Source organism: Ovis canadensis, chromosome 20 (genome assembly GCF_042477335.2).
Source record: "Ovis canadensis isolate MfBH-ARS-UI-01 breed Bighorn chromosome 20, ARS-UI_OviCan_v2, whole genome shotgun sequence".
NCBI lineage: Eukaryota > Metazoa > Chordata > Mammalia > Artiodactyla > Bovidae > Ovis > Ovis canadensis.
The window spans coordinates 60,078,392-60,106,049 of record NC_091264.1 but is presented as its reverse complement, the minus strand read 5'-3'; the positions used below and the strand labels follow the sequence as shown (position 1 = coordinate 60,106,049).

General features: G+C 47.4%; 1 protein-coding gene and 1 pseudogene across 4 annotated transcripts in view; both read left to right on the top strand.

The window, feature by feature from the left end:
* Positions 1–17,169: 17,169 nt before the first annotated feature.
* Positions 17,170–23,110, top strand: LOC138425187 (N-acetyllactosaminide beta-1,6-N-acetylglucosaminyl-transferase-like; annotated as a pseudogene).
* Positions 17,954–27,658, top strand: part of LOC138425325 (N-acetyllactosaminide beta-1,6-N-acetylglucosaminyl-transferase-like) — a 113,766-nt gene continuing 104,061 nt past the window's right edge. For 3 of the 4 annotated variants that reach the window (XM_069563085.1, XM_069563083.1, XM_069563080.1), the window contains exons 1-2: positions 17,954–18,085; positions 25,221–26,429. In XM_069563085.1, the coding sequence (XP_069419186.1) occupies positions 25,505–26,429 (925 nt within the window). In that variant the 5' untranslated portion in view covers positions 17,954–18,085; positions 25,221–25,504. Of the gene's footprint in view, positions 18,086–25,026; positions 26,430–27,658 lie in introns of those variants that run through there. The other variant, XM_069563086.1, reaches the window with a different exon arrangement.

Sequence of the window (27,658 nt, the reverse complement as noted above, 5' to 3'; positions counted from 1 at the left end):
GGGTTTGGGTGTCAGCCCTCTGGTGGCTGGGGCCGGGCCCAGAGCTCCCTGGGGCTGATGCCTGCTCCCCAAGGAGAGAGGCTGGTCCCCGGGCTATGCTGGCTCGCCGGTGTCTGGGCGGGGACCTGAGCCCTCTGGTGGATGGGGTCACGGCCTGGGTTGCTGGGATCTCAGGACAGACAGCAGGCCCATTGGTGGGAGGAGTTGCATCTCTGTCCGGCTCGCTGGATGGCTCGAGGCATCTCAATTCCAGTGTTGACAGGACAGCTGGCAGGACCAGTCCTTGCCCCAAGAGGCGACAAGGAGAATTCCAGCATGGGCTCACCAGCTCTGACATCCTCGTCGCAGAAAGAGCCCCCCAGAGAGCCTGCCGTGGGGTCTGCGGCCCCAGGGTGCCCTCCAACCGCCTCCCGCCTCTCCCAGAGGCTCTCTGGGCTCAGCAGGTGGGTCTGACCCCGGGTTCCTTCCACGCCGTTGCTTCTGCCCTCAGTCCCAGAGTGCCTGCTAGTCTGCCTCCATTTCAGCCTTCCTGGCCGCTCCTGTTTGGTTCTTGTCTGTTTCCTCTTTGTTGAATTTCTCATTTTGCTCTTGAATCATTTCCCCGATACCGTTGCACTGTTTGCGTTCTCTTACAGTTCTCTGAGCATCTTTGGATGATTATTTTGAACTCTTTGTGGGCAATTCCTGGCTCTCCATTTCTCTGGGGCCAGGGACTGGAGGTTTACCATCTTCTTTGGGGACTCTTTTTGCCCTGGCTCTTCGTGACCCCTGTAGCCCCGCACCAGGGTCTGCCCCCATGAAGAATCAGTCACCCTCTTCAGGTCTCATGGGCTGACTTCAGTGAGGGGAGGCAGTCACCTGCAGGTGAGGACACATTGGAGTGGGCTGTGACCCCGGGTCTAGCGGTGCAAAGAGTGGAGGCCCAGGTGTCTGGGGGTCATGTGGCTACTTAGCTGGAGGAGCTAGTTTGTTGTTGTTGCTTATTTATTTTTGGCTGAACCGTGAGGCTTGTGGGATCTTAGCTCTCCAGCTAGGGATCTGACCCAGGCCCCTTGCAGTGTTAGTGTGAAGTCCTGATCACTGAACTGCTGGGGAAGTCCCTGGAGAGGCTAATTTTATGTGAGCGCTGTAAACACAGGACAGAGAGAGAGGACAGGGCCTGACCTGGGCCTGCAAACAGCTCCAGGGGCCCTGGGTCTCAGGCCTCTGTCCTATAGCTGCGAGTCTCCCCTGCAGTGCGCTGCTTGAGGCAACAGCCTGGAGGGCACCCGTGATGGCGGGGATCGAGGCTGGCATCCTTCACCCACAGGGTGGCAGAGGCCTGGGCTGGGTGCCTGGGTGGCTCCAGGGCCCCAGTGGGAGTGAAGGAGGAGGGGAAGGAGCAGGGAGGGACCCAGGCGCCTGTATCAGCCAACACGAACACCTGGGCAAGGGGAGGAGCCGGTGCCATCGCCGGGACCCACAGGCAGCCCCCACTCACGTCTGTCTGCAGAGCGGGTTGCTGTGAACTGCAGTTGCCCCTCGGCGTGGCTGCCTCAGGCAGCCCTGCTTCTCCTCGTGCTCACAGCCCTCTCCACTGCTGTGTTGCTGTTCTCGGTGAGTCACTAAGTCGTGTCTGACTCTTGGCAACCCCATGGACTATAGCCCGCCAGGCTCCTCTGTACTTAGGATTTCTCCAGGTGAGAATGCTGGAGCAGGTTTCCATTTCCCCCTCCAGGGAATCGTCCTGACTCAAGGATCAAACCCACGTCTCCTGCATCTCCTGCGCCCGTAGCCATCTCTAACATACGTCTCAGGCTTGCGATCTGAACAGGAGGAAATTGAAGCAGGCCCTTCATTAGGTACCTGAAAGGCTGGGGAAACTGGTTGCTCACCTTGCTCTTCCTTTCCTGCAAGAGGAGCTCTTTCTACTCTTGGCCTGAGCAGTGCCAGCCTAGGGGTGGGATGACGCAGGCAAAATTAAGTTCTCCTTCTCTTCGTGTGCAGTTAGTCTTGGGTTTGTTGTTCTACTCTGTTGAAGCTTCTTAAGTGGACTTAAGTGGGCTCCAGCGCTCTCTGGCTGTTCATAGATAGCTGTTTAACTGTTGACCTTGGCAGAGGAGGAGGTGGGGCAGACACTGGGGTCTTCTACGCTGATATTTTGGTGATGTCATTCTAAGAGACATATTCAGTAGGATATGTCAGTGCCCATCAGAAAATCTCCCTTCTTGGAACTTCCTGGGCCATCCAGTGGGTAAGATTCAGAGCTTCTACTCCTGGGGGTGGGCGCAAGTTTGATCCCTGGTCAGGGAACCAAGATCCTGCACACCATACTGTATGGTCAAAAAAAAAAAGAAAAAGAAAATATTTATTCTAGGTTCAGAAGGTGATTGCAACCACCAAGTGGACCTTTTGGAAGCCTAGGTCCAGGAAGTGACTGGATGGACTCAGGGTATGCTGCAGCAATGCAGAGATGGACTAAAGTCAGATCCCGCTGAGGCATAACACAGTAACCATAACTCTTCTGTCAACAAGAGAAAGGAGACTGCAGACGGCTGTGGGTGACAGGGGAAATCCCCTGGGGGAAGGCCTTGCCTGTGGCTGGAAGTGTATTACACTGGACCAATGCCAGTACCTCCAGGGGTATAAATGGGTGATAACAGATGCTTACTCAGTTGTAGACGCAAATACTCAGTTCAGTTCAGTCGCTCAGTCGTGTCTGACTCTGCGACCGCATGGACTGCAGCACACCAAGCTTTCCTATCTATCACCAACTCCCAGAGCTTACTCAAAATCATGTCCATTGAGTCGGTCCAACCATCTCATCCTCTGTTGCCCCCTTCTCCTCCTGCCTTCAACCTTTCCCAGCATCAGGGTCTTCTCCAATGAGTCAGCTCTTTGCATCAGGTGGCCAAAGTATTGGAGTTTCAACTTCAATATCAGTCCTTCCAATGAATATTCAGGACTGATTTCCTTTAGGGTGGACTGGCTGGATCTCCTTGCAGTCCAAGGGTCTCATACTGATAAAGGACTGGAACAGAAGATGCTAAAGCCATTCTGGCTGCCAAGTTACATTTCTTCAGACGAAGGGATGTCCTTTCCAGCCCACAATATCCAACGGTGTCCATTATCAAATGGGCAAATCGCATTGCATATCCTCATTAGAATAATGGTTTCATAGAGGAGCAGAACAGACAGTTGAAACATTTGTTGTCTAAAACAGGGGGAAGAATGAAAAAACAATAATTTTTTTTTTCTAAAGAATAAAACAGGAGGAAGAGAAAGGCATAAAGGGCTGGTTTAGATGCCTTCCTGAGTGTGTGCTTACACTCAGCAGCATGAGGGGGCCTCAGGGAGGGTCAAGGATGGACAGATTCCTCTGCTTGGGGGGGGGGGGAGATGGGGGAGGGGGAAAGAGGAGAGAGGGGGCAGGAGGATGCTGGTGCAGCTATATCACTTTCCTTTTTCCTAACCTGACACAGTGGTCCCAGGACTAGGGATGCAGCTGCCGGAAGCAGGCATGATTTTTTCTTTTTTCTTTTTTTTTTTCCATTTCTAAAATTTAAATGTTTGTTTAAACGTTTTTACTGTGTTGTGTTGGTTTCTGCCGTGTGTGTACTTCGTCGCTCGGTCGTGTCTGACTTTTTGCCAGCCCATGGACTGTAGCCCACCAGGCTCCTCTGTCCATGGGATTCTCCTGGCAAGAATACTAGAGTGGGTTGCCATTCCCTTCTCTAAAGGATCTTCCCAAGGCAGGGATGGAACCCAGGTCTCCTGCGTTGCAAGCAGATTCTTTACCGTATGGGCTCAGGGAATTTCTAGTTTCTGCCACAGGACTATGCAAATCAGTCATGGTTATATATTCGTTCTCCCCCTCCGTAGCCTCCCTCCCCTCCTTCCATCCCATCCCTCCAGGTTACCTATTTGCAGGGAAGGCGTGGAGAGGATGGACTGGTGGGCACCGTGGGGGAGGGAGAGGATGGGGCGAATGGAGAGAGTAACATCGACATGTGTACACTATCAGGGGTAAGACGGATAGCTGATGAGAAGGCAGGATTCTTGAGCAAGAAACTGGAACCACCTCTTTCAAACTTGGTAGCAGAATTCCTAAAGATCCAGTGGAGTGGATTGTGCTTCGCCTCATCTAGAAAAGTCCAGGTGAAGTGAGTGCTGCGCTCTTGCCTAGTGGTGGGGACAGCCCCCTGGGTTGCACCTACTCTGTGTGAAAGGGAGGCGATCAGGTCAGAAGCTTTGGCTGGACTAATACTACCGTCAGCAATCGGGCCCAGTACACAGGCCGAAATGAATGTCCCTTCCAAAGGTGAAAAAGTCTGGGTAAAGGTTAAATGACACAAGTGAAGAGGAGGAGGAATAGCTGAGAGCAGAGGAATGAATAAATAGGTTATGCGATGAGGGGAATCCGATGTTATATTAAGACCTCCAAAGAGGCTCAGAACAAGAGATCCACATTATCTTTTAGCACAACTGTACCTGGTACCTGGAAGGGGAAAGCTATGCTTGCCAAGACCAGCCCAGCTTTTGGAGCTCGAAGAAATCTAACAGCAGTCTGCAAATCTGGGCAGGCTCTCTCTGGGAGTCATGCAAGACTGATGGGTAACGGCAAAATGGATTCTAGTTAATGACCAAGCGGGCTTTGCTATAATTCATTTAGTCATTAGCGGTCAGTCGAGTTTTGACTCTAGTGTTTTTTTACTCTATTTTTGAGGCTTTCAGGTTTTTTTTACTTCTCTTCACTACCAGGAATTTGGGAGGGAGTTTTGGGAACAGTTTTTCTTTCTGTGACTTTATACCATGTGGTGTAAGGCTCCTAGCAGACTGATCTTTGGGAAACCATAAGCCCTGATGATCAAATACTTGGTTATAGTGGACAGAACACAATGGCAGAATGTCCGTCATGCCATGGTTATGCACAAACACACATCACCCCTTTTCTGTGGATTATTAGGGAAAATACGGGAAAACAATGGGCAGCTAATGAGATTATAGCATAAGCAGCATGTGGGGTGGCTTGGAGTGCCCCAGGCAGAAGGCCCCACTCTGAGACCAGAAAGGACATGCAAGTCTTCGTGGCATAGTCAAACTAAGTAGCAGCTACTCGCAACCACCCTCCTCTACCCCTCTTATGGGGGACCTGACATTTCGGGGTTCAATATATGCATCCCAACTAACCCACACCACAACACACAATGCAACAGTACCCCTGGTAGATTATATTTAGTACAGCAAGACTCATAAGACCACAGGGGACGTAGGTGCTGGCCTGGGCAGTCTGGGACAAGCAGAGTTGGCCTTTAATGAGGCGTGGCATTCAAAGGAAAAAGATTGATTAACCAGAATGGGCAGATTAGAGTGAGTTCTCTTCCAGGAGGAAGGGAAAGGCTAAGAGTCAGCCTGGAAAAATAAGGAGGCTTTAGCAAATGAGTCAAGCAAACTCAGCAAATCAGGCTGGATGACAGATGATGGAGGAGGCTAAGGCCCAGCTTTGGGAAAGGTTCCTCACCCTCACTCCTCAGGGCCTCTTGACTACTTTAAATACAATCAGAGGCTGAAGCAGCCACTGACAGGGCCCTGCTTCCTCTCTGCTGCAGGCAGCTCAGGGGGCTGACCTCTGGGGGTCTCACGGTTCTCCAAACTCTCAGCAGTCATCTGGGGGCATCTGGATCTCACACTGATGCACTGTGACTGCTCGCACCCCCAAAGTATGTCAAAGTCAGACACATCCAGTGGTACAGTTAGGAAGGATAGAAACTCTTCTAAGTCCCACTAATGTCCTCCTTGTAAGGAGGTGGGCCCTGCCAAACATATGACATCACAGAATAGAAACCAGTCTCCACGAAGGCCTGTGAGATGAGGTGGCATGACTGACTTTCCCCCAGTTAACCAGAATTACCCCCAAATAATGTGTTGTTGTTGCTTAGTCACTAAGTGCTGTCCAACTCTTTTACAATCCCACCGGCTGTCCATGGGATTCTCCAGGCAAGAATACTGGTGTGGGTTGCCATGCCCTCCTCCAGGGCATCTTCCCAACCCAGGGATCAAACCTACATCTCTTGCGTCTCCTGGATTGGCAGGCGGATTCTTTACCACTAGCACCACCTGGGAAGCCCAGGAATGCTGTACCAAATGTCAATAGTCTGATAGGATTGATCGTTTGATGTAAGTCATCTATAGTCAATAGACTTTCCTGGTGGCTCAGATGGTAAAGTGTCTGCCTACAATGTGGGAGACCCGGGTTCAGTCCCTGGGTTGGGAAGATCCTCTGGAGAAGGCAATGGCAACCCACTCCAGCATTCTTGCCTGGAAAATCCCATGGACAGAGGAGCTACAGTCCATGGGGTCGCAAAGAGTCAGACACGACTGAGCAACTAAACTTAAAAACTTATAGTCAAAGACCCCAGAATGGTCTATGATATAATAGAATATATACCTGTTGGTCTTTGTTCCCAGTTCCTGATAGAGCTTCTAAAACTCTTGGGATTTCCTTAGTGATAGAGTGGTAGGAGCATCTCTGGTTATTCATAATTAGCCCCCTCCTTCCATACCTGAGTCTGTGTACTCTTGGGGGATCCATAGATAGCTTCAGAATGAGGCCTGACAGCCACCTGAACCAGTCAAGCAATTAGAGGGCTGGGATTGAGTTCAACCATCAGCAGATGATGATTTAGTCAATCATACCTTTGTGACGGAACCTCCATAAAAGCCTCTCAACAATGGGATTCATGGGGCTTCTGCACTGGGGAACACATTCCTGTGCCCGGAGAGGGAAGCACCCAGCTCCACAGGGACAAGGGCTCCTGGGCTTGGGACCCTCCCAGGTCTCACCCTGGGCACCACTTGACTCAGCTGTCCACTGTTTCATTTATAATAAACAGGTGATAGTAAGTCGAGTGTCTTTCAGAGTTTTGTGAGCCATCCTAGCAAATTATCCAATGTGAAGGAAGGGAATCCGCGACTTTGTAGCCACGTCAGACAGAAGTGCAGGTAACCGGGGGACCTGTTACTCACAAACTTCCATCTGATGCTGGATGATCTGATGGGATGGAGGCCCTCAACCTGTGGAGTCTGATGCAAGCTCTGGGTAGTCAGTGTCAGAATCGAATTTACTTGTAGGATACCAGGTTGGTGTCCAGAGAACCAGAAACTTGGTTGGCGTGATAAAAAACCTGCACATTTTGGTGTCAGAAATTTTGTGAGCAAATCAGCTCGATCTAGGATACATCTTTAAATACAAAATTTCAAGGTAGAAGACTTTCCTGATGGTCCACTGGTTAAGACTTCACTCTCCCAAGGCAGGGGACAAGGGTTTGACTCCTGGTTAGGGAACTATGACCCCACATGCAGAGCTGTATGGCCCAAAAAATAATAATAAAAAAAGGTTTCAGAGCAAAAGAGTATTCATATTTTTAAAAATTTATTTTTAATTGGAGGATAATTGCTTTACAATATTGTGTTGGTGTCTGCCATACATCAGCATGAATCAGCCATAGGTATACGTATGTCCCCTCCCTCTTAAAGCCCCCTCCTCCCTCCCACCCCCTCCCACCCTCTCCCACCCCTCCAAGTTGTTACAGAGTACCGGCTTTCAGCTCCCTGTGTCATATAGCAAATTCCCACCGGCTGTCGGTTTTACACATATTCATATTTTCATTAGTCAGTGTTGCCAGAACATCCCAAAGAGGATGTTACATTCCGCATTTTATTCAGCAATGTGCCAGAAACTCCTTTTTTCACTTAGGGAGTTATTGGCATGCTTTAGAAATCACCAGATAGGGGCCTTTGGGGCTCGACTCAGTCATGGTCTTTCTCCTCTGAATCCACCACCTTTCCAGAACTGGTTCTTCAACCAGGGCCTTTGCATGCCTGGGGAGTGTGGAGGAGTTGGAAGGCTTTGAGCAAATACTGAAAATGTATTTGCTCCACTCTTAATGAAGGTTGGAGGATGGAACGAGCATAACAAAGGGTTATGAGCGTTCACCGAGTGCCTGAGGCTGGGAACAGATAACGAAGGGTTACACACCCGGCCTTGAGGCGTTCGAAGGCTTCCTTCTGACCACCTGTTTCTGAGAGCAAGGACTGTTGTTTCATGATAAGACTCCCTTTAGAGTCTCGCCAAAGCTATGTTATGGCTTGGGCGGTGGGAACTGTATTTTATGCTTAAATGCTTTAATGTTTATCTAAAATGGCTACGTGCAGGACAGCCTTATGCTCTATTCCCTAAAAATTATAAAACTACACAATTAGATAGTAAACTTTGTCAGTCCACTAGAGGCTGTCCCTGAGTGTCCTTTTCAGAGTGCGGTTCTCCGAGCCTTACAGGGGAGCTTGAGGGTGAGTCAGCCAATGGGATTATGTAATAAGGGATTGAAAGGAATGATGACAGTCTCCAGGTTTTCACAGCCTCCAGCATCTGACAAGCAGAGTGGGAAGTCATCGTTTTCTGGGAAAGCCCCAGCTGGGTTCTGCTGGTCTCTCTTCTCTGGTTTCCTGCTCTGTGCTGGCAGCGTGAACAGCTGCCTTTGGCAGAACACAGGAGGCAGGGAATTACAAGGAATTCACAAAGAAAATGGCATTTTATCCTTGCCATCTTGGTATAAGGTCTTATCCTCACTTTAAGACAAGGAGACCGGAACTCAGATATTGGATAACCTCTTCAGTGCAAAAGAGTCACAACTCCATTGTGCAGTTAGGTCCTTCCATGAAGGAGGAAGGGAAGGATGCCCCCCAAGAAGTCTAACTAGGCTATCAAATGGCATGTTATGAGCTGAGAATTCCAAAGGAGGGCAAGTACCATCTCCTATTAGACACTCTGAAGACATGGTTATCAATGTTGCTTGCAGTAAAGATGAGTGAATCAAGTGGGTGGGAAATGAAAATGAATCACCTCTGGAGAGATCCTTCTCCATGAAATTTCTATGAAGTTTCTATGAAATCTGCATGAATTTCTTATCCCCATTTTGCAGAGAAGACCAAGGCTCAGAAAGGTTAGCGAAGTTGTCTGAGGACACAGACAGTCACCGTTAAAGCTGCAGTTTTAACCCAAGTCTGGAACTCTGAAGTCTTGTGTGCACGATCACTCCAGAAGATGGCCAGTGTGCGTTCTGGGCCGTGCACATCAGTGCCTCCCCGCGGCTCCTGCTCCCTGCCTGCTGGGCACAGCCCTTGACAAACCACGACATGAGCAGAATGCGTTTTGTTTGTCCTGCCATATCAATGTCCACAAGCCTGCTTCATCTCCTGGCCAAAGAAGGAAGTTAGCCCCTGACCGCATACATCCAAGGGGTAATATTTAGCTTACAGAAAAACCCAAATGAACTTTTTGGCCAATCCAGTGTTTTAAAGGGATCCTCTCTTCCTTTGTCCAGTCAAAACTGCCGGTCTCTACTGTTACTCCCCACAACCTCTTCACCAGAAAATTCTCTCGTCTCTGCCTGTAAAACAAACACAGACATTGACAACTCCTTACCACTTCCATCACTACCAGTTTGGTACAAGCTGCCATCATCTCACAGCTGGATTAATACAATTGTCTCTTTTCCAGGCAGGAATTCTGGAGTGGGTGGCCATTTCCTACTCCAGGGGATCATCCTAACCCAGGGATAGGAACCCACATCTCTTGCATCTCCTGCATTGGTAGGTGGATTCTTAACCACTAGCACCACCTGGGAAAAGCCCTACCTATTACGGTACTGTTTTCTTTTTTACTATAAGTTTTTCAGATAGAGCTGCTTGTAAACCCCACTCACCGTGTGACTGTCCTAAAATGCTTCTGACGAGGACTTTGGCCCAGGAAAGATAGTTACCCAGTAATGCCGTGACAATAACGTCGGTAATCACAAGCACGTTGACAGCTGTGTGGCAGGCACTGTATCCCAGGCCATACACTTGCATTCTTCCAGCTTCCAGCAGTCTTGCAAGATGGCCATTTAACCTCTATTTTCCAGAAGAAAAGACCGACATTCCTAGGGGAAAGAATGTCTTGCCCAAGGCCACACTGCCTTCAGGTACAGTTGGAATTTTCACCAGAATTGTCTGAAAGGTCATACAGGTTTACTACCTTAGGCTAACTTCTTACTTAAAATCATTCAAATTAAAGATGAGGATAATAACTGTGTTTATCTCTTTTCCAACCTCCTGTATGTGCAGGACACAGTGGAGGCTTTCCATGTAATTATTCAGGTCTTACAAGGACCCACTGAAGAAGTAAAGATCATTATTCACACTTTACAGAGCATGATGGTTAATTTCTGGGGTCAGCATGGCTAGGTTCTGGTGTCCAGTTTCTTGATCACACCTAGTTTAGATGTTGCTGTGAAAGGGTTTGTAGATAGGATTGACCGCAGGTGTAATTGAATCAGTCCACTTTGCTTAACAGAGATTACCCTTCACGTTGTGGGTGGGCCGCATCTGATCAGTTGGAGACTCTAAGAGTGAAGACTGAAATTTCTAGAAGCACTCCTGCCTCAAGAAAGCAGCATAGAAACCCTGCTGAGTTTCCTACCCGTTGGTAGGAATTCAGATGTAAGACTTCTATTTAACTTTTACCTGAATTTCATATCAACTCTCAGCAGGATCTTCACCCTGACAGTCTAACCTACAGATTGCAGAGTTGCTAGCCTCCAAAATCACGGTAGCAAAAAATTCCATAAAATAAGTCAATCTCTCTTAATATTGATCTATCGAGAGAGACAGAGAAGAGAGACCGTACAGGCTCTGTTTCTTAGGAGAACCCTGACTGATACACAGAGAAAATGAAAACTAAAGATTTTAAGATCCATCTTGTATGGATGTGAGAGTTGGATGGTGAAGAAAGCTGAGCGCTGAAGAATTGATGCTTTTGAACTGTGGTGTTGGAGAAGACTCTTAAGAGTCCCTTGGACTGCAAGAAGATCCAACCAGCCCATCCTAAAGGAGATCAGACCTGGGTGTTCATTGGAAGGACTGATGTTGAAGCTGAAACTCTAATATTTTGGCCACCTCTTGCAAAGAGTTGACTCACTGGAAAAGACCCTAATGCTGGGAAGGATTGGGGGCAGGAGGAAAAGGGGATGACAGAGGATGAGATGGCTGGATGGCATCACTGACTCAATGGACATGAGTTTGAGTAAACTCTGGGAATTGGTGATGGACAGGGAGGCCTGGCGTGCTGCGACTCATGAGGTCACAAAGAGTCGGACACAACTGAGTGACTGAACTGAACTGAACTGAAAGATTTTAACAATCTGTCCCAAAGAACACAGCTGATGAGGGACAGGGATGGGATTTAAACCCGAATCTGTCTGTTCCCTGCTGCCCAGCTCTGAACAAGTCCAGCCAGAGGGGTAATGAGAAACCAGGACAGCCATCTCTGGCCACGTGCTTTCAAGGACCACCGCAGCTGGGCACTGACTGTAGCTAGTGGTGAGAATGGCTCTTCTGGACACTAATTCAAATAAATAACCAAATCAGACCTGTGACATGTACACGCTGTTCATGTACCATCTCCCCATCGTCACCAAAGCGAAGTGGAAAGGCTCTTCCTAATTCTCCCACCGATTCACCCCCCAGGGAGAGACCTGACCATTATTTTCCTTTCAAGAAGGCTCTCAAAGCAGGACCCAAATGAAATAAACTGCTGGAGGTTCGTACTGATGGAGTTCAAACCAGAACGGCCTCCTCCCGTCGTCACAGGGATTTGGGCGGCTGTGATGCATTTGCCCCTTTCCTGCCAGGCACCCACTGGCCTGTGAGGGAAACTAATTCTTGATGCCACCTTCTTGCCGTCTTTGCGGAATGGCCACTGCCCTCTGATGACCCTGTTTTTCCACGCAGTGGTCAGCTTGGCCACTCCCAAGCTTTCCAGACCATGGGAGGCTCAGTGGAGTCGCCTGGGGTGGAAGGGGAAAGCGTAGCAGAAGCCCCAAGTTCAGAGTCAGGCTCAGCCCCCTGTGTCATCGCAGATGTCAGCAGGGCCCCTGACATATATGGAAAATAAATTCTTCCAGAATTAAAAACAGCTGAGAATAGGTCTAAGGAGGCTTTAAGCGCCCTTGGGGACAATTCTTTCCCAAGTTGCTCATTTTGATCCATGGAGATGGGGTGAGCCAGGATTCGCAAGGGTGGAAGACAGTTTCTCAGTAATTTCAAGGGGGAGAAATGTAAATGACCACATTTTTCTCAAAGCAAGGTTAGAACTGGGGCAGGATCGAACTTGTCCAAGCATTCTGCCCTGTAACTGCTTTTGAGATGTAAGGAGACCATCATAGGTTGTGGAGAATGGATGCTGAGGGCAGAGGGAGGCGCGTGCATGCTTCAGGGGAGGACCCCTCCCTGCACTCTTGGGGCTCTCAGAAATCAGTGGTCAGAGGTCCCATCTATATCCACACAAAGGTAGGGGACCAGGGTCCGAATGCTCCTGGATTCATGAGAAGGTCTGTCTCAATGATCCATCCAGACCGACAGGAAATCTGTTTAGTTAGCTAATTATAATTGTTCATCTGGATTGCATTTTCTAGGCTAAGACTGAGACCCTGATGGTGGCTCCACGGCTACCCTAGACCAGCTCATCTCCATGTTGATGAAAGATGGGTTTTTTTGTTTGTTTGTTTTACTGTGTAGCCAGTCTTGGTGGCTGGGATTTTACTGAAGACATGTAGGGTTCTGGAAAATTCTCAGATTGTACTACTAATGCCTAGGGAGCAGGTTAATCCAGGAAGGGAAGATGAAGAAAGGAGTTTGCCCAGAAGTAATTTCTAGGTGGCTCAGTGGTAGAGTCCGCCTGCGACGTAGGAGACACAGGAGACACGGGTTTGATCCCTGGGTCAGGAAGATCCCCTGGAGGAGCAAATGGCAACCTGCTCCAGTTTCTTGCCTGGGAAATCCTATGGACAGAGGAGCCTGGTGGGTTACTCCCACGGGGTAGCAAAGAGTCGGATACAACTGAGCGCGCACACACACAAACCTATAAAGTGCGTGTGTGCCTGTGTGTGTGTCTATTTGTCTCTCTCTCACTCTCAGCCAGGCTCCTCTGATTCCCAGGTTTGCTCAAGTTTACACAGTAAGTGCAAGAACCAGAACTCTGCTCTGCTTACCAGGAAAGCAACCCTGTAACAGAATCGTGTGTGCACAGGCACGCTTTGTCCCAGATACTCTAGAATGTTATCAAAGCAGAGGATCAGTGGATGCCACAATTAATGAAAGAACACTTACACTTATTCTCTTTATGGACAGAGAGGACCTGGGGTCAGTTTTCCACTTAGTGGGAGGTTAAAGCTGTCAATGTTTAAACTCCCCTAACAGAGTCTTAAACTTAAGCTAGCTGGCACCTTAGCGACTTGGGTCTTGTGCTGCTAATGTGGCTGCAGGACCAGATGCCCCAACAGCCATGCTGGGATGGTCTGAAAGCCAGGCTGCACCCCCTACACCTCTGAGTGTACCCCTCATTATTCATTGATTCTAAATTTGTGTGTTTGTCTACTTTCTAAAATTTGTAAGCCCCAAATCAATATTTGTGGTCATTGGCCCACATGCGCAGAGCTACAAAAAAAAAAAAAAAAAAAGCCTGAGTCACCAGACTTGTACGTTCCCAGCTGAAGTCTAACAAGATGATGCTCTGCCTTCTTTTCTAAAAATGATAATTTTATTTATTTATTAAGTTTCTTTCAGCTGTGCTTGGGGTTTCTCTGGATGTAGGAAGCGGAAGCTACTCTCCATTGCATGGTGTTCAGGCTACTCATTGCAGGGGCTTCTCTTGCTGTGGAACATGGGCTCTGAAGCACAGGCTCAGTAGCTGTAGCAGAGTGCCCAGGCTTGGTTTCTCCATGGCCTGTGGAACCTTCCTGGACCAGGGATCGAACCAGTGTCCCCTGTATCGGCAGGGAGATTCCTATCCACTGGACCACCAGGGAAGCCCAGTGCTCTGCCTTCTTGATTCTGTTCTGAAACAGATGAGCTGGGTATGGAGATGGGATGGAGGCTCCATGCCAGGAAAGAAGTCCAGCTCTGGGGCCAGTTGGATAGGACTTGAATTCCAACCCAGGCTGCCATCAGTAGGGGGCCTCAGACAAGTCATCTCACACAACCGAACTTCTCTGGGTGGGTTTCTAACCCTGACAGCCACGCGATTCCTAAGACCCTCACCAACTGGCCTGGGACTCTCACCCCTTCTCCAGGAGATCTTCCCGACCCAGGGATTGAACTTGAGTCTCCTGCATTGCAGGCGGATTCTTTACCGTCTGAACCACCAGGGAAAACTCTAAATTACAAGAGAAGGATTAAAATAAAAAGACTTGATTTTGATGGGTGTGCCTAGGACATTGGGAAACTTTTTATTCTTAAGACATATCTAATTCTGCAATGAATAATAGAAGTGATGCATATCGCTGCCTTAATATGCTCTCCTGGCTCCTTAGCAGTTGCTGCCAGAACATTCCAAAGAATTACCAGGAGTACCTGGGGCTCCAGACCTTGCTTGCTTTTCTTCCACCTGATCTACTTTGTCTCTTGTCCCATTTTTTTTCAAAACCTCTGTTAGATGTCCTCGTTTCCAATGACGTTTTATTTGGCCCCGGACCAATGAGCATGTAGGATCTTAGCTCCCTGAGTAGGGACTGAACCTGAGCCCCCGGCAGTGGAAGCACTGAGTGCTAACCACTGGACTGCCAGGGCAGGCCCCCAGTGGCTTAATGAGATGTATGGAAGTTATTGCTATGCTGTTTTTCCTGAATAACTCAGCAAAACAATTTGCTTCCTCATGAGACATTCATAAATGTCCTTGTGGAGACTGTGACTGGCTGGTGGGGTTGGGATTTTGAGATCTGGCAGGTTTTTTTCAGCAATGCTCAAATGCCACATTGAGCACTTCTAATGTCTTCAAAGACAGGTTCTTCCTTTTGAGTTGTCCCCAGTCTGCTGCTGCTGCTGCTAAGTCGCTGCAGTGGTGTCCGACTGTGTGCGACCCCATAGACGGCAGACCACCAGGATCCCCCGTCCCTGGGATTCCCCAGGCAAGAACACGGGAGTGGGTTGCCATTGCCTTCTCCAATGCATGAAAGTGAAAAGTGAAAGTGAAAAGTGAAAGTGAAGTTGCTCAATCGTGTCTGACTCAGTCTAGTGGGGAATAAAACGCTGTAATGGCAAGAATTCTCCCTCCTGTCAAGCAAGAGCTAGTCCACCAGGCCGAGCTATGAGCCACACGGCCTCTGAGTGGCAGCACCACATTTTGCCAAAGTCAGAGTCACGCTGGAGTCAGGCAAAGTGTTCTCTGAATTTCCAGTTCACTCGAGTCTCAGGTGAGACTCTCCAAGTGACCGTGTGTAGATAAGACCAACAGAACAATGCATTTTAGTGGATTCTCTGCGTTTACAATCTGTAAACAAATGGCTATGTTCCAATGGCCTTTTATTCATGGACACTGAAATTTGAATTTCACATGCCATGAAATATTTTTTCTTTCTTCAAATTTTCTTTCAGCCATTCAAAACTGCACACAGTGGAGAAGGACATGGCAACCCACTCCAGTATTCTTGCCTGGAGAATCCCCTGGACAGAGGAGCTTGGTGGGCTAAGTCCACAAGATCCCAAAGAGTCGAACATGACTAAAGCGACTTAGCATGCACGCACGGTGTGGAAGAACTAAGTTCTCATCTACCATGGAAGAAAGTCAATATACAATGTCTAAAACTAGTAAATCAAGATATAGCATTAAAGGATATTTTTTAAAATGCACACAAACCGTACAAAAACATATGGCAGGGACTTCTCTGGCCGTCCAGTGGTTAAGACTCTGTGCTTTCAAAAATGACGGCTCTGCCCTTCTGCCTTTTCAATGTGGGTGGCACGGGTTCGATTCCTTGTTGGGGAATTAAGATTCCACATGCTATGTGCCCCCAAAAAATGATAGGTGGATTGCCCCCCGCCCCGCCACGATGCCCATTGTAGTTTTGCCCACCCCTGGTGTAGAGGGAAGAAGAAGGACCAGACTTAATTTTATGATGCATGCCTATTATCAACCAGGTGACAAAAACACTGTGATCAGTAAACAAAAATCACCTTCCATGGGCTGGCAGTGGGGCAAACAGACAGACTGGGGCGCCAGGTCCTAGCGGAACAGGAAGGGCTCCTAAATATACCATGTCTAAAATTAGTAAATCAAGATATAGCAGTAAAGGATATTTTTAAAAATGCACACAAACATGGGAGGCAGGGAAGGGTGCCACACAAGGGCACGGTGGATGGGAGGATCTCATCAAGTAAGCATGTGGGAAGAGAATATTCCAGGTAGAGTCAAAATCTTGCTAGAGTCAGGCAAGTGGGCTTCAGTCTCCTCCTGTGGGTATAATGCCCATGCTCACCTCCCAGACCATCAGTGAGAAAGTGGAGCCGAGAGTGCCGTAGAGGGACTTCCCTAGCAGTCCAGTGGTTAAGACTACACGCTTCCACCGTAGGGGGCCCGGGTTCGATCCTTGGCCAGGGAACTAAGATTCCGCATGCCACTTGGTGCAGCAAAAAAAAAAAAAAAGTGATAAAAAGTCAATGACAGTTCATTTTCAAGGCGCTGCATTTGCGACTTGAGTGAGCTGGTCTGAATGATCTGCACGATTCCATCCAATCCTGCGTTTCAATGAATTCTTGATTTTTATCTTCAGGTAGAGGGATACACTGCTGTTGAGAAATTCTGGGTGCCGTCAAGATTAGTATCAGTCAGTGCCAGCGGTGACCCGCCTCATGACAAGTGAGACGGGCCCCAAACTGAAGAAATAAGCTGTCCCCTGGGCTTAAAGACGACATCAGTCATGGTGATGAGGTCTCCCTCTGGCAGGGGGTAAAAGGGCTGTAAGAAGGACCCACATTCCACATCCTCCTCCCCGCCCTCCCAGGAGAATACCCTGAGTTGGCAGCCGTGACAGGCGTGCAGGGTCTTAACTTGAGGTTGAGCCGGACCAAGGTGACACCATCACACAGTTCTTGCTCCGTTGCCCCCAGTGCCTCATGTTCTTGGATCCACTCAGTCCCTTCATTGTAAGAGAAGAACTTCAAGCTTGGGGTTGACCCCTTGACCCTTAAGTGAGAGGCAGTATTTCTCTTCTTGCTCAAAATCAGAGCAGGAGTTGATTCTCCAACAGTCAGAGGATGAAGCTGCGGCTGAGTTTGTAATGATACAGAGTGACGAACGCAGGAGAGGTGGTGGGAAGCATGACGCTGAAGATGTTTGAGTTTGTCGTGGGGTTTATGGCCATTTCTATAACTCTTTTGTTCCTGTGTATCAACAATTTCGACCTGCCAAAACACCTGCTAGTGCGGAAAATCGCAAACTCTTCGGTGCTTGCAGAGGCCTGTGACGTGGTTGTAGCAGGAAAGAAAATCTTGGGTGGAAATATACCAATGACGCCACTGAAAGACATGACTTGCCAACAATACCTGACCCAGAATCACTACATAATGTAACCTCTGTCCAAAGGAGAAGCTGAGTTCCCTTTGGCATATGTCATGGTCATCCACAAAGACCTGGATACATTCCAGAGGCTCTTCAGGGCTGTCTACATGCCTCAGAACGTCTACGGTGTTCACGTGGATGAGAAAGCAACAGCTGAATTTAAAGATGCAGTGGAGCAATTACTGAGCTGCTTCCCAAATGCCTTCCTGGCTTCCAAGATGGAGTCTGTGGTCTATACAGGAATTTCCAGGCTCCGGGCCGACCTGAACTGCCTGCAAGACCTCATAGACTCAGAGGTCCCGTGGAAATACACCATCAACACCTGCGGGCAAGACTTCCCCCTGGAAACCAACAGGGAGATCATCCAGCATCTCAAAGGAATTAAAGGAAAAAACATCACCCCCAGGGTGCTGCCTCCTCACATTATCAGAAGGACTAAATACAGGCACTTGGAGCAGAGATATAGTTTGTTTTCCTTCATGCTGTGGATTTGGATAAGAAAAATGCCTCCTCCCCATAATCTCACCATTTACTTCGGTTCCACCTACGTAGCGCTTACAAGAGAATTTGTTAATTTTGTTCTCCGAGTCCAGAGGGCTCTTGACTTACTTGAGTGATAGAGGGACACGTACTCTTCTGATGAGCATTTCTGGGTGACACTGAACAGGATTCCAGGTATGTGGGACTTGATTCTACATAAAGTCTGGAAGCATTGTGCGTATATGTGCGTGTGTATGTGTGCAAGTATTTTACACTTTGAAACTGTCCTTAATTGTATTACATATATTCACCTTTGGGCCTCCCTGGTGGCTCCGCGGTAAAGAATTCTCGCCTGCAATGCAGGAGAGGCAGGTTCGATCCCTGGGTCGGGAAGATCCCCTGGAGGGGGGTTTGGAAATCCACTCCAGTATTCTTGCCTGGAAAATCTCATGGACAGAGGAGCCTGGTGGGCTACAGTCCATAGGGTTGCAAAGAGTTGGACGCTACTAAAGTGACTATGCACGCATGCATATTCACCTATGTTTCCAGCTTTATGGACACTCTATAAATTTTCGTGTGTCTGTTGCAAGGAGTTCATATAAGGAAGTTAATCGTCTTACATATCAATAAATAGACTGTTTGCTTAGAGAAAGTGCCTATCAAATTTTGACATGGTCATATGTTTTTGATATGACAAGTGAAACTGGTTCTTTTTTTTTTTAAACAATTATAGTATGTTGTTTGTGAAAATCTCTCAATCATGTCCAACTCTTTGCAACTCCGTGGGCTGAACACTCCACGGAGTTCTCCAGGCCAGAACACTGGAGTGGGTAGCCTTTCCCTACTCCAGGGGATCTTCCCAACCCAGGGATCAAAACCAGGTCTCCCACATTGCAGGCAGATTCTTTACCAGCTGAGCCACAAGAGAAGCCCAAGAATACTGGAGTGGGTAGCCTATCCCTCTCCAGCAGATCTTCCCTATCCAGGAATCGAACCAGGGTCTCCTTCATTGCAGGCGGATTCTTCCAGTTATTTGCGATGTGGGTTATTCATAATGGTTTCATTTTATGTGAATTTGAATCACTCAAGTTTAAAAAGTTTGAGGTCTGAAAAATGTCAACAAAATTTCTAGAAGAACAATGTGAAATAATTCAGCCTTTCCAAATCAATTTTTTTTAATTGACCAGAACTTTCCAGAATTCCAGACTTCAGACAAGTGAACTGTAGACTACACTTAGGCCTGGCCACATGGCAGTCTCACTTTGGTGAATGGAAACCTGCCGTCCTCTGTCAGCTCTGTGCTCTAGGCTTGCATGAGTCAAGAACTCACCCTTTGTGTAGAATCTGAAAACCCTGTACTAGTTATTGATGAGCAGAATACTAAAATAATTTTTTTCTTGGGACTTCCTTGGTGGTCCAGTGGCTGGGAATCTTCTTTCCAAAGCAGGGGATGCAGGTTTGATTCCTGATTGGGGAACTCAGATCCCACATGCCAAGGGGTGACTAAGTGCACGTCCCGCAACCACTGAGCCAGTACGCTGTGACTAAGACCCAATGCAGCCAAATGAATAAAATAATAATTTAAAATTTTTCTTATTATAAAATACAATCCTACTGTAGGAAATACGAGAAATAAAGAAAAGTCGGTATGTAAAAACTAAGAAAATTTTAAAAAGCAAAAGTTATACATTGCACAAGTTGAGAAATAATTGCCGTGCATATATATTAGGTAATTGCATTCTTTTTCATAGTATGGATGTACTAGAATTTGCTTAACAATTCCTCAGTTGTTGAGCGTGTGTTTCCAGTTTTTTCACTATGGAAAATGCTATTGCAATTAATGCTGGGAAGTGTCAAAACTAAGTCACACCTTTTCACATACAGCTTTGTCAGGTGTCAGCATTTCTACCTCTGGAATGAATTCAGACCCAACTCTTTTAAAGGTCACTCCAGATCTGGGGCTATAGGCTTTCCCACCTGGGACTAAATTTGAGGGTGAACTTTAAGCACAAAGAATCTGGAAAGAGGACTCCCTGGTGCTCTAGTGGCTAAGACTCCTCACTTCCTGGAGATTTAGGGGTCTGGGTGCCAACCCTGATCTGAGAACTAGATCCCACATGCTGCAGCTAAGACCTAATGAAACCAAATACATAAAATAAAATTTAAAATAAATATTAAAAAAAAAAAGAATCTGTGAAGAAAATTCGAAAGTTCTTTCTCTAGGAAAAGCAAACTTCTGCATGGGTAAATTGGACGGTAGTCTCAGGAAAGTTGTGGTTTAGTTGCTCAATCATGTCTGACTCTTTGTAACCCCATGGACTGTAGCCTGCCAGGCTTCCCTGTCCGAGGGATTTCCCAGGCAAGAATACTGGAGCGGGTTGCCATTTCCTTCTTCAGGGGATCTTCCTGACCCAGGGATGGAACCCGAGTCTCCTGCATTGGCATGGGCCCTATTTTGAGTGTCCTAGTGGGAGATGCAGTTATATCAAGGACAGTTATCTCCCCCACAGCAACATCTCACAACATTTCCGGAGTTGGAAGCATTCGATTCAAAGCTTCCAGGACTATGTAGGGGAGGGTAAGCCGGTGTTGGATAACAGTAACTTGAGACTCCAAGACTCCAGCTTATTTTAAGTCTCAATCTTTGCCACTCTGAAGGACAGGCCTTTGGGACTGGGACTGAGGCAAACAGAACGTTATGCTTCCACATTCCAGCTTCTGTTATTCTGCGTTTAAATAGCAGCGTAAACTCCAATAAGGGCCTCCATCATAAGAGAAGGAGAGGATTCGCACTAGGATGTTCCCAGGCAACTTTATCCTCCTGGGAATGGAGAGAGATAGAAAGGGGTCAATTTGCTAGAAAACTACTGAGGGAAGAGGTTTTCTGGAAACATCACCTCTTTTTTTAAAAACTGAAGTATATTTGATTTACATGTTCTTTTTGTTTCTAGTATATGGCAAAGGGATTCACTTAGATATATTCTTTTTCAGATTATTTTCCATCGTAGGTTATTACAAGATACTTCCTAGGTGGCGCTTGTGGTAAAGAACTGGTCTGCCAATGCAGGATATGTAAGAGACGTGGGTTCAATCCCTGGGTAGGGAAGATCCCCTGGAGAATGAAATGGCAACCCACCCCAGTATTCTTGCTCGGAAATCCCATGGATAGTGGAGCCTGGTGGGCTACAGCAGGCTCATAGGGCTGCAAAGAGTGGGATACGACTGAGCAACTTAGCAGGCAACCCTGAGCTGCTCTTCATCTGTCAGCTCTTGGCCTCAGCTTTGCATTATACCAGTGATATTTAATGGGCTGTTTTGACAAGAACCAGTTTTGGGCTTCCCTGGCGGCCCACTGGTTAAGACTCCGAGCTTCCATTGCAGGGGATGTGGGTTCCATCCCTGGCCAGGGAAGATCCTGCCTGCTGCCTGGCATGGCCAAAGAGAAAAAGAAAAGAACCGGCTTTTTCTTTCATTTTCCTGCTATTCTATTTCCAGGGATTTTATGTCAAAAAACTTCAACCTTCCCCACCTCCTCCCCTCACTCTTTTCTTCCCAATGGCTTTCTCTGGAAGTCTGAAATTCGCTCTGACATCTCTGGCCACTCTCTGGCTGGATGCTTTCTGTATGTTACTTCTGGAATCTTCCAGCTGCACCCAGACGTTGATGTCAGAAAAAACCCAGACTCAGAGGCATGGGTGATCTGCTTGGGAGGAAGCCAACCTTGGAGGTCCCTGAGTGAGAGCAGGGGTTGTTTTCTCAAATTTACTCCAGAGGAAACAGGGAGGTGTGAGATCAAATGACTTTCTTAGACGCGCTGGGCTGTCAAGAGTGGCTTTGACTCAACTGGAGACCTTTCTTCATACGATCCGGGTTGTTTCTCAACACTCTTTCTCAACCACACATGGGGCTATTTTAAGTCCTGGTGCTTCAGACTATTTCCTGTGGCTAACAAAAAAACCAAACCCCACAGAGATGAAGGTAAAGCAGAGTACAGAGTTTAGTATAGTAAATGTATAGACAAACAGAGAAAGAGGAAGGAGAGAAAAGAGAAAGAAGACAGACAGAAAAGAGAGACTGGCCGAAGACAGAGCTGGAAAAAAAGACAAGATGTGATGTGCACATAAAACCAGCTTAACCCAAGCTGCTCTTTCTCTGTGATCTCTGGGGACTCGGACAAAGTTTCCCCTTGGTATCCCTGGTTTCTCACTTGGGCACAGAGGTGCTGTCAAAATGAAATGAATACGTGAAAAGTGCTTTGGGTACTGGTGTGTGGAATAACCGCAGCTGTACAAACAGGGCCCTTCTCTCTGCTCCCCTTCTACAGTCAGCTGTGGAGATTAAACTCTCAGTGCAGTTCTCCTAGGATGAAAATGAGTTTGTGGCTGGAGTGGGAATTTGTAAGACTGAACATTATGTAGAAATAAGCAAGTATGGGTTGAGTTCTAGGACTTTGTCATACACCCAACCATTTATTGAGTAGCCAAGCCACAAGTCTGCCCTGGCCGACAACTTCTCCAGAACTCTAACCTACTCAGTCGGTGCCTCCAACTTAGAATTTGGGGTATCAGTTTTGACCTGGGATTTGCCTGGTGGTCCAGTGGTTGAGAGTCTGCCTGCCCATGTGGGGGATATGGGTTCAATCCCCGGTCTGGGAAGATTCCATGTGCCAAGGCGACTAAACCCATGCACCACAACTATTGACCCAAGCCGTGCAACTACTGAAGCCCACCCACCTAAGTCTGTGCTCTGCAACAAGAGAAATCAGGGGACGAGAAGCCCGCACCCCGCAACGAAACGTAGCCCGTGCTCACCACAACTAGAGAAAGCCTGTGCACAGCAGCGAAGACCCAGTACAGCCACAAATTAATTAATTTAAAAAATAGTTTTTGACCTAATGTTCAAACTGAGGAAAAGGATTGCCGTTCTTTTTCATCACTTATTACCATCCCTTCTACAATCTTGTACAAATGGCAAGAGCATCCTGCCCCAAATTTAGAAGAATGGTGAGTGGTGTCGTGCAAAAGGGCCTCAGGAAAACCAGCATCTCTCAAGTGACCACTAGGAGAGTAAACATCAGAGAGCACTGGGGTAGTGCAAAGAAAAAAAAAAGATCGCCACTAATAATGTCTAGCATTGTCAAAATCCTTCTGATTTTAAGGATTTGGGGTGAAGATTCCACTGCAGCCAAGTGCCAACTTGCAAACGTTCTTCACCTTGTAACTTTAAACTCAGGGAGTTGTAGGGACTTCAAAGGACTGGTGGTCCAGGGGCTAAGAATCCATCTTGCAATGCAGGGGACACAGGTTCAATCCCTGGCCAGGGATCTAAGATCCCACTTGCCACGGAGCAGTTATGTAAGCCCAAGAGCTTCAACGGAAGATCCCGCATGATGCAATGAAGACCTGGCAGCCAAATAAATAAACAATATTAAAAGAACAACAGCAATCATAGCAAACTCGGGGCGTTGTAAATTCAGGGTAGAACAGGCAAATAATTAGGGATGCTTTTATGCATGAAATCTCCGCAGAAATGGAACTGTGCCAAGAATGAGGAGACAGCCAAAACAAGCGAAGGGAGAGTTCATGTCATCATCCGCATGTACGAGGAGAAAAAGTTATACAAACTATTCGACTCATTTTGAAAGCATAATTAGACATAGGTGCCCCCATTTTTGACCCCTGAGGAGCCTTTCTGCACATGTGCAGTCAGGGAGATCTCCTTGACCTCCAGGATGAAGACTGTGGTCATCATCTTCTCACTCAAGCAGACTGCAGCTCCTCTCTGCTCCTGCCTTTATCTCTGCCATGAAGCACCAACTAGAGACAAGCTCCCGCTGCCCAGCCTGGGGTCCAGCTGTCTCCAGTCTCAGCCCCACTCATGGATGGGGGGGGGGGGGGCAGTGAACCCTTGATACGTTTTTCTCATTGTATTCCCACGACTGACTTATGAAGGTAATAAAATGATTCTCATGTTTTACAGATAAGGGAACTCCTTTGGAAAGGTTTATTCATATATGGAATTTAAGAACTTCTCTCCTTCAGTTCTGTGGTTGTTTAGTCACTAAGTCGTGTCTGACTCTTCTGTGACCCCATGGGCTGTAGCCCAACAGGCTCCTTTCTCCATGGGATTCTCCAGGCAAGAATATGGAGCAGGTTACCATTTCCTCCTTCAGAGGGTCTTCCCAACCAAGAGATCAAATCCATGTCTCCTGTGTCTCCTGCACTGGCAGGCAAATTCTTTACCACTGAGCCACGCGGGAACCTGGGCTTAGATGAGATAAACTTGATATTCACTAACTTCAGCTTGCTGCTGCTGTCAAGTCGCTGCAGTCGTGTCCGACTCTGTGCGACCCCATAGATGGCAGCCAACAAGGCTCCCCCATTCCTGGGATTCTTCAGGCAAGAACACTGGAGCGTGTTGCCATTTCCTTCTCCAATGCATGAAAGTGAAAAGTGAAAGTGAAGTTACTCAGTCGTGTCCGACTCTTTGTGACCCCATGGACTGCAGCCTACCAGGCTCCTCCGCCCATGGGATTTTTCAGGCAAGAGTACTGGAGTGGGGTGCCATTGCCTTCTCCGAACTTCAGCTTTAGGCCCTATGCAATTTGGGGGTTATATTGGGCTGCTAGGCTTTTAGGGGTACTTTTTCTCATGTAAATGTAATTTAAAAAAATATTTATTCATTCGCCTGCATCGGGTCTTAGGCGCAACACTTGAGACCAGGCATAGAACCTATGTCCCCCGCATTGCGTGACAGATTCTTAACCACTGGATCACTGGGAAGTCCCTGTTTTCTGGGGTTTTTTTTAAATTAGCTCGTATTCATCTTAGTGTAGTAAGTCAGGTGGTGAGGTTCGCTTGCTAATGTGCCTTTTTAAAGACCTTACCTCATAGCAGAGAAAATTAAGTGCTGGAAAGAATGGCTCGACAGCCAGTCATATGCCATGCTTTATGGCACAGCCAGCCAATATGGAGAGGGGGGCGTGTGTGGAAAAAGACAAGGTGAGGTGATTAATTTTTAAGTACTAAATATTTATTGACAGAATACCTCTCCAGGCAGTGTTCACATGCTCGGGACCGATGCTTGTAACTTGGCAGTCCTGTTTAAGCAAACAAACTCAGTCAGCTGAATGCAATGATTAACAGGAAGTCGGGGAGCTGACACAGTTGCCAACCTTCTGACTGAGAGAGGAGGCCGGGGTTAAAGTCTGAGAGCCGTGACTTGCAGAACGGCCCCTTCACCCCTCACTGATTTTCCTGTAGGGAAGGGTGGACACACTGGAGTCAGAACCTCCCTGGGGCAACTTGTTTTTTTGTGTGTGTATAAACAGGTTGCAAGATGAGACGGGGGAGGAGACAGAGCAAAGCAAATCCCTAAGAGTTTCTTCAGAAACGTGTTGGAGAAAGGTGGAAAAGCAGCACCGTGGGGAATGAAGAGGAAAGGAAGACGGAAAAAGGACAAGCAGCATCAGCTGGAAGGTCACGGAGCGGCCGGTCAGAGCTGCGTCCACCTGGAGGATGGTTATGGATTTCGGAGAAAATGTAAGTTAAGTCTGTCTACCCTACCCTCTGACCAGATGTCCCAAGAGACAGTCTACTCATTTCCTGGGTTTGAATGATGGGCTTTTGGAAGCGTTGTCTCTTCTGCGTGTCTCTGGTCTCAGCCCTGATTTTTGTGTTTGTTTGCAACAACGAGTTAGGGGAGAATAAAAATTTCCTGGAAGCTTCCATATCCAATGCTTCACTATTATCAGAAGTCTGTCACCAGATTTTTAAGGGGAAGAGTTTTTGCCCTAAAAAGAATGCATTGAAGAGTACCTTCAGTGAAACCACCTGTCATGAGTACGTGGCTCAGAGTCATTACATAACAGAGGCACTCTCTGAAGAAGAGGCTGGCTTCCCCTTGGCTTATGTGATGACCATCCACAAAGACTTCGGCACGTTTGAGAGACTCTTCAGGGCTATTTACATGCCCCAAAATGTCTACTGTGTTCACGTGGACGAAAAGGCAACAGATACATTTAAAGGCTCGGTGAAGCAGTTACTGAGCTGCTTCCCAAATGCTTTTCTGGCTTCCAAGATGGAGTCCGTGGTCTATGGTGGGATTTCCAGGCTCCAGGCTGACCTGAACTGCATCAAAGATCTTGTGGCCTCAGAGGTTCCATGGAAATACATCCTCAACACCTGTGGGCAAGATTTCCCCCTCAAAACCAACAGGGAGATCATTCGGCATCTGAAGGGATTTAAAGGGAAAAATATCACCCCCGGGGTGCTGCCCCCAGCTCACGCAATTGGGCGGACTAAGTATGTCCACCACGAGCTGTTAAAGCAAAAAAATTCCTACGTGATTAAAACCACAAAATTGAAAACACTGCCTCCTCACAACATGACCGTTTACTTTGGCACTGCCTATGTGGCCCTCACAAGGGAATTCGCAAACTTCGTCCTTCACGACCCGCTGGCGCTTGACTTAATGTCCTGGTCCAAGGACACGTACAGTCCTGACGAACATTTCTGGGTCACACTCAATAGGATTCCTGGTATGTATATCCCTTAACTTTTGTTATGAATAAACATCTCATGGCCAATACTGAATAAATCACTAAAAAATAAGTTTTTAAAAATGAACGCCTTCGTAAAGATCGTTCTTCATGTGAGTTCAATCCCTGGGTCAGGAAGATTCCCCTGGAGGAGGGCTTGGCAAGCCACTCCAGTATTCCTACCTGGAGACTCCTGTGGACAGAGGATCCTGGTGGGCTACAGTCCATAGGGATGTTAAGACTCGACTGAAGTGACTTAGCACATATTCACAGTTTCAAAAGTTCATCAAAATATCTTTATAGCAGCTCTCCTCACAGAGTGGATGGTGTAATTCATCTTCATCTTGTGTTGTTCAGTAACTAGTGTCTGACTCTTCTGCAACCCACATATGGACTATAGCCCCCCAGGCTCCTCTGTCCATGGGATTTCCCAGGCAGTGGGTTGCCATTTCCTTCTCCAAGGGATCTTCCCTACCCAAGGATCAAACCCACGTCCCCTGCATCTGCTGCTTTGGCAGGTGGATTCCTTACCACTAAGATTCCTAAACCAATGTCTTTATTTTATAGACAAAGAAGCTTCAGCGTGGTTGCACAATGTGTTCAAATTACCCAGCTAGCAGGCAAATGCACTAATTGTACCAGGTCGCCTAACCCTGATGTTCTTTTAAGGTGATTTCCCAAATTAGTTGTTCGGTTGTTCCTAAATCAACTTCACCTTTCCTTGGTCCAAGTTCCAAATGCCTTAAATAATCTCCAGTTGTTTACAGTGAACTAATTCCAGTTCTGCTAGTTCAATTGGAAATAAAAATTCAGATTCCTAGTTCAAAGGAAAACTAACTTGAATCAACATAAGGATTAGGGTCATGGCTTCTTGAGATTAGTGGTTCAGCCCTAGATACATATTAAAGCCTCCTGGAGCTTGTAAAAATACATTTCCTGACTTCCTGGGTGGATGTGAGCTTCAGTATTTGTTCAGCCTCCAGGAAATTCCCAGGAATAGTCAAGGCTGTGAACCACTGTGGATGCTTATTTTTGATGTTAGTACATAAAGCTTGCTAGGCTTAGAATGCTTTTTAAATCGATGGTTTTCCCAGAGCAGGAATGAGTAATGTAGTGGTAAAAGAAATCAAGACAAGGGCCTAGTGTATAGCACAGGCAATGTCCTGTAATAACTTATATTGGAAAATGATCTGAAAAAGCTTTCCCGGTGGCTTGCTGCTAAGTCGCTT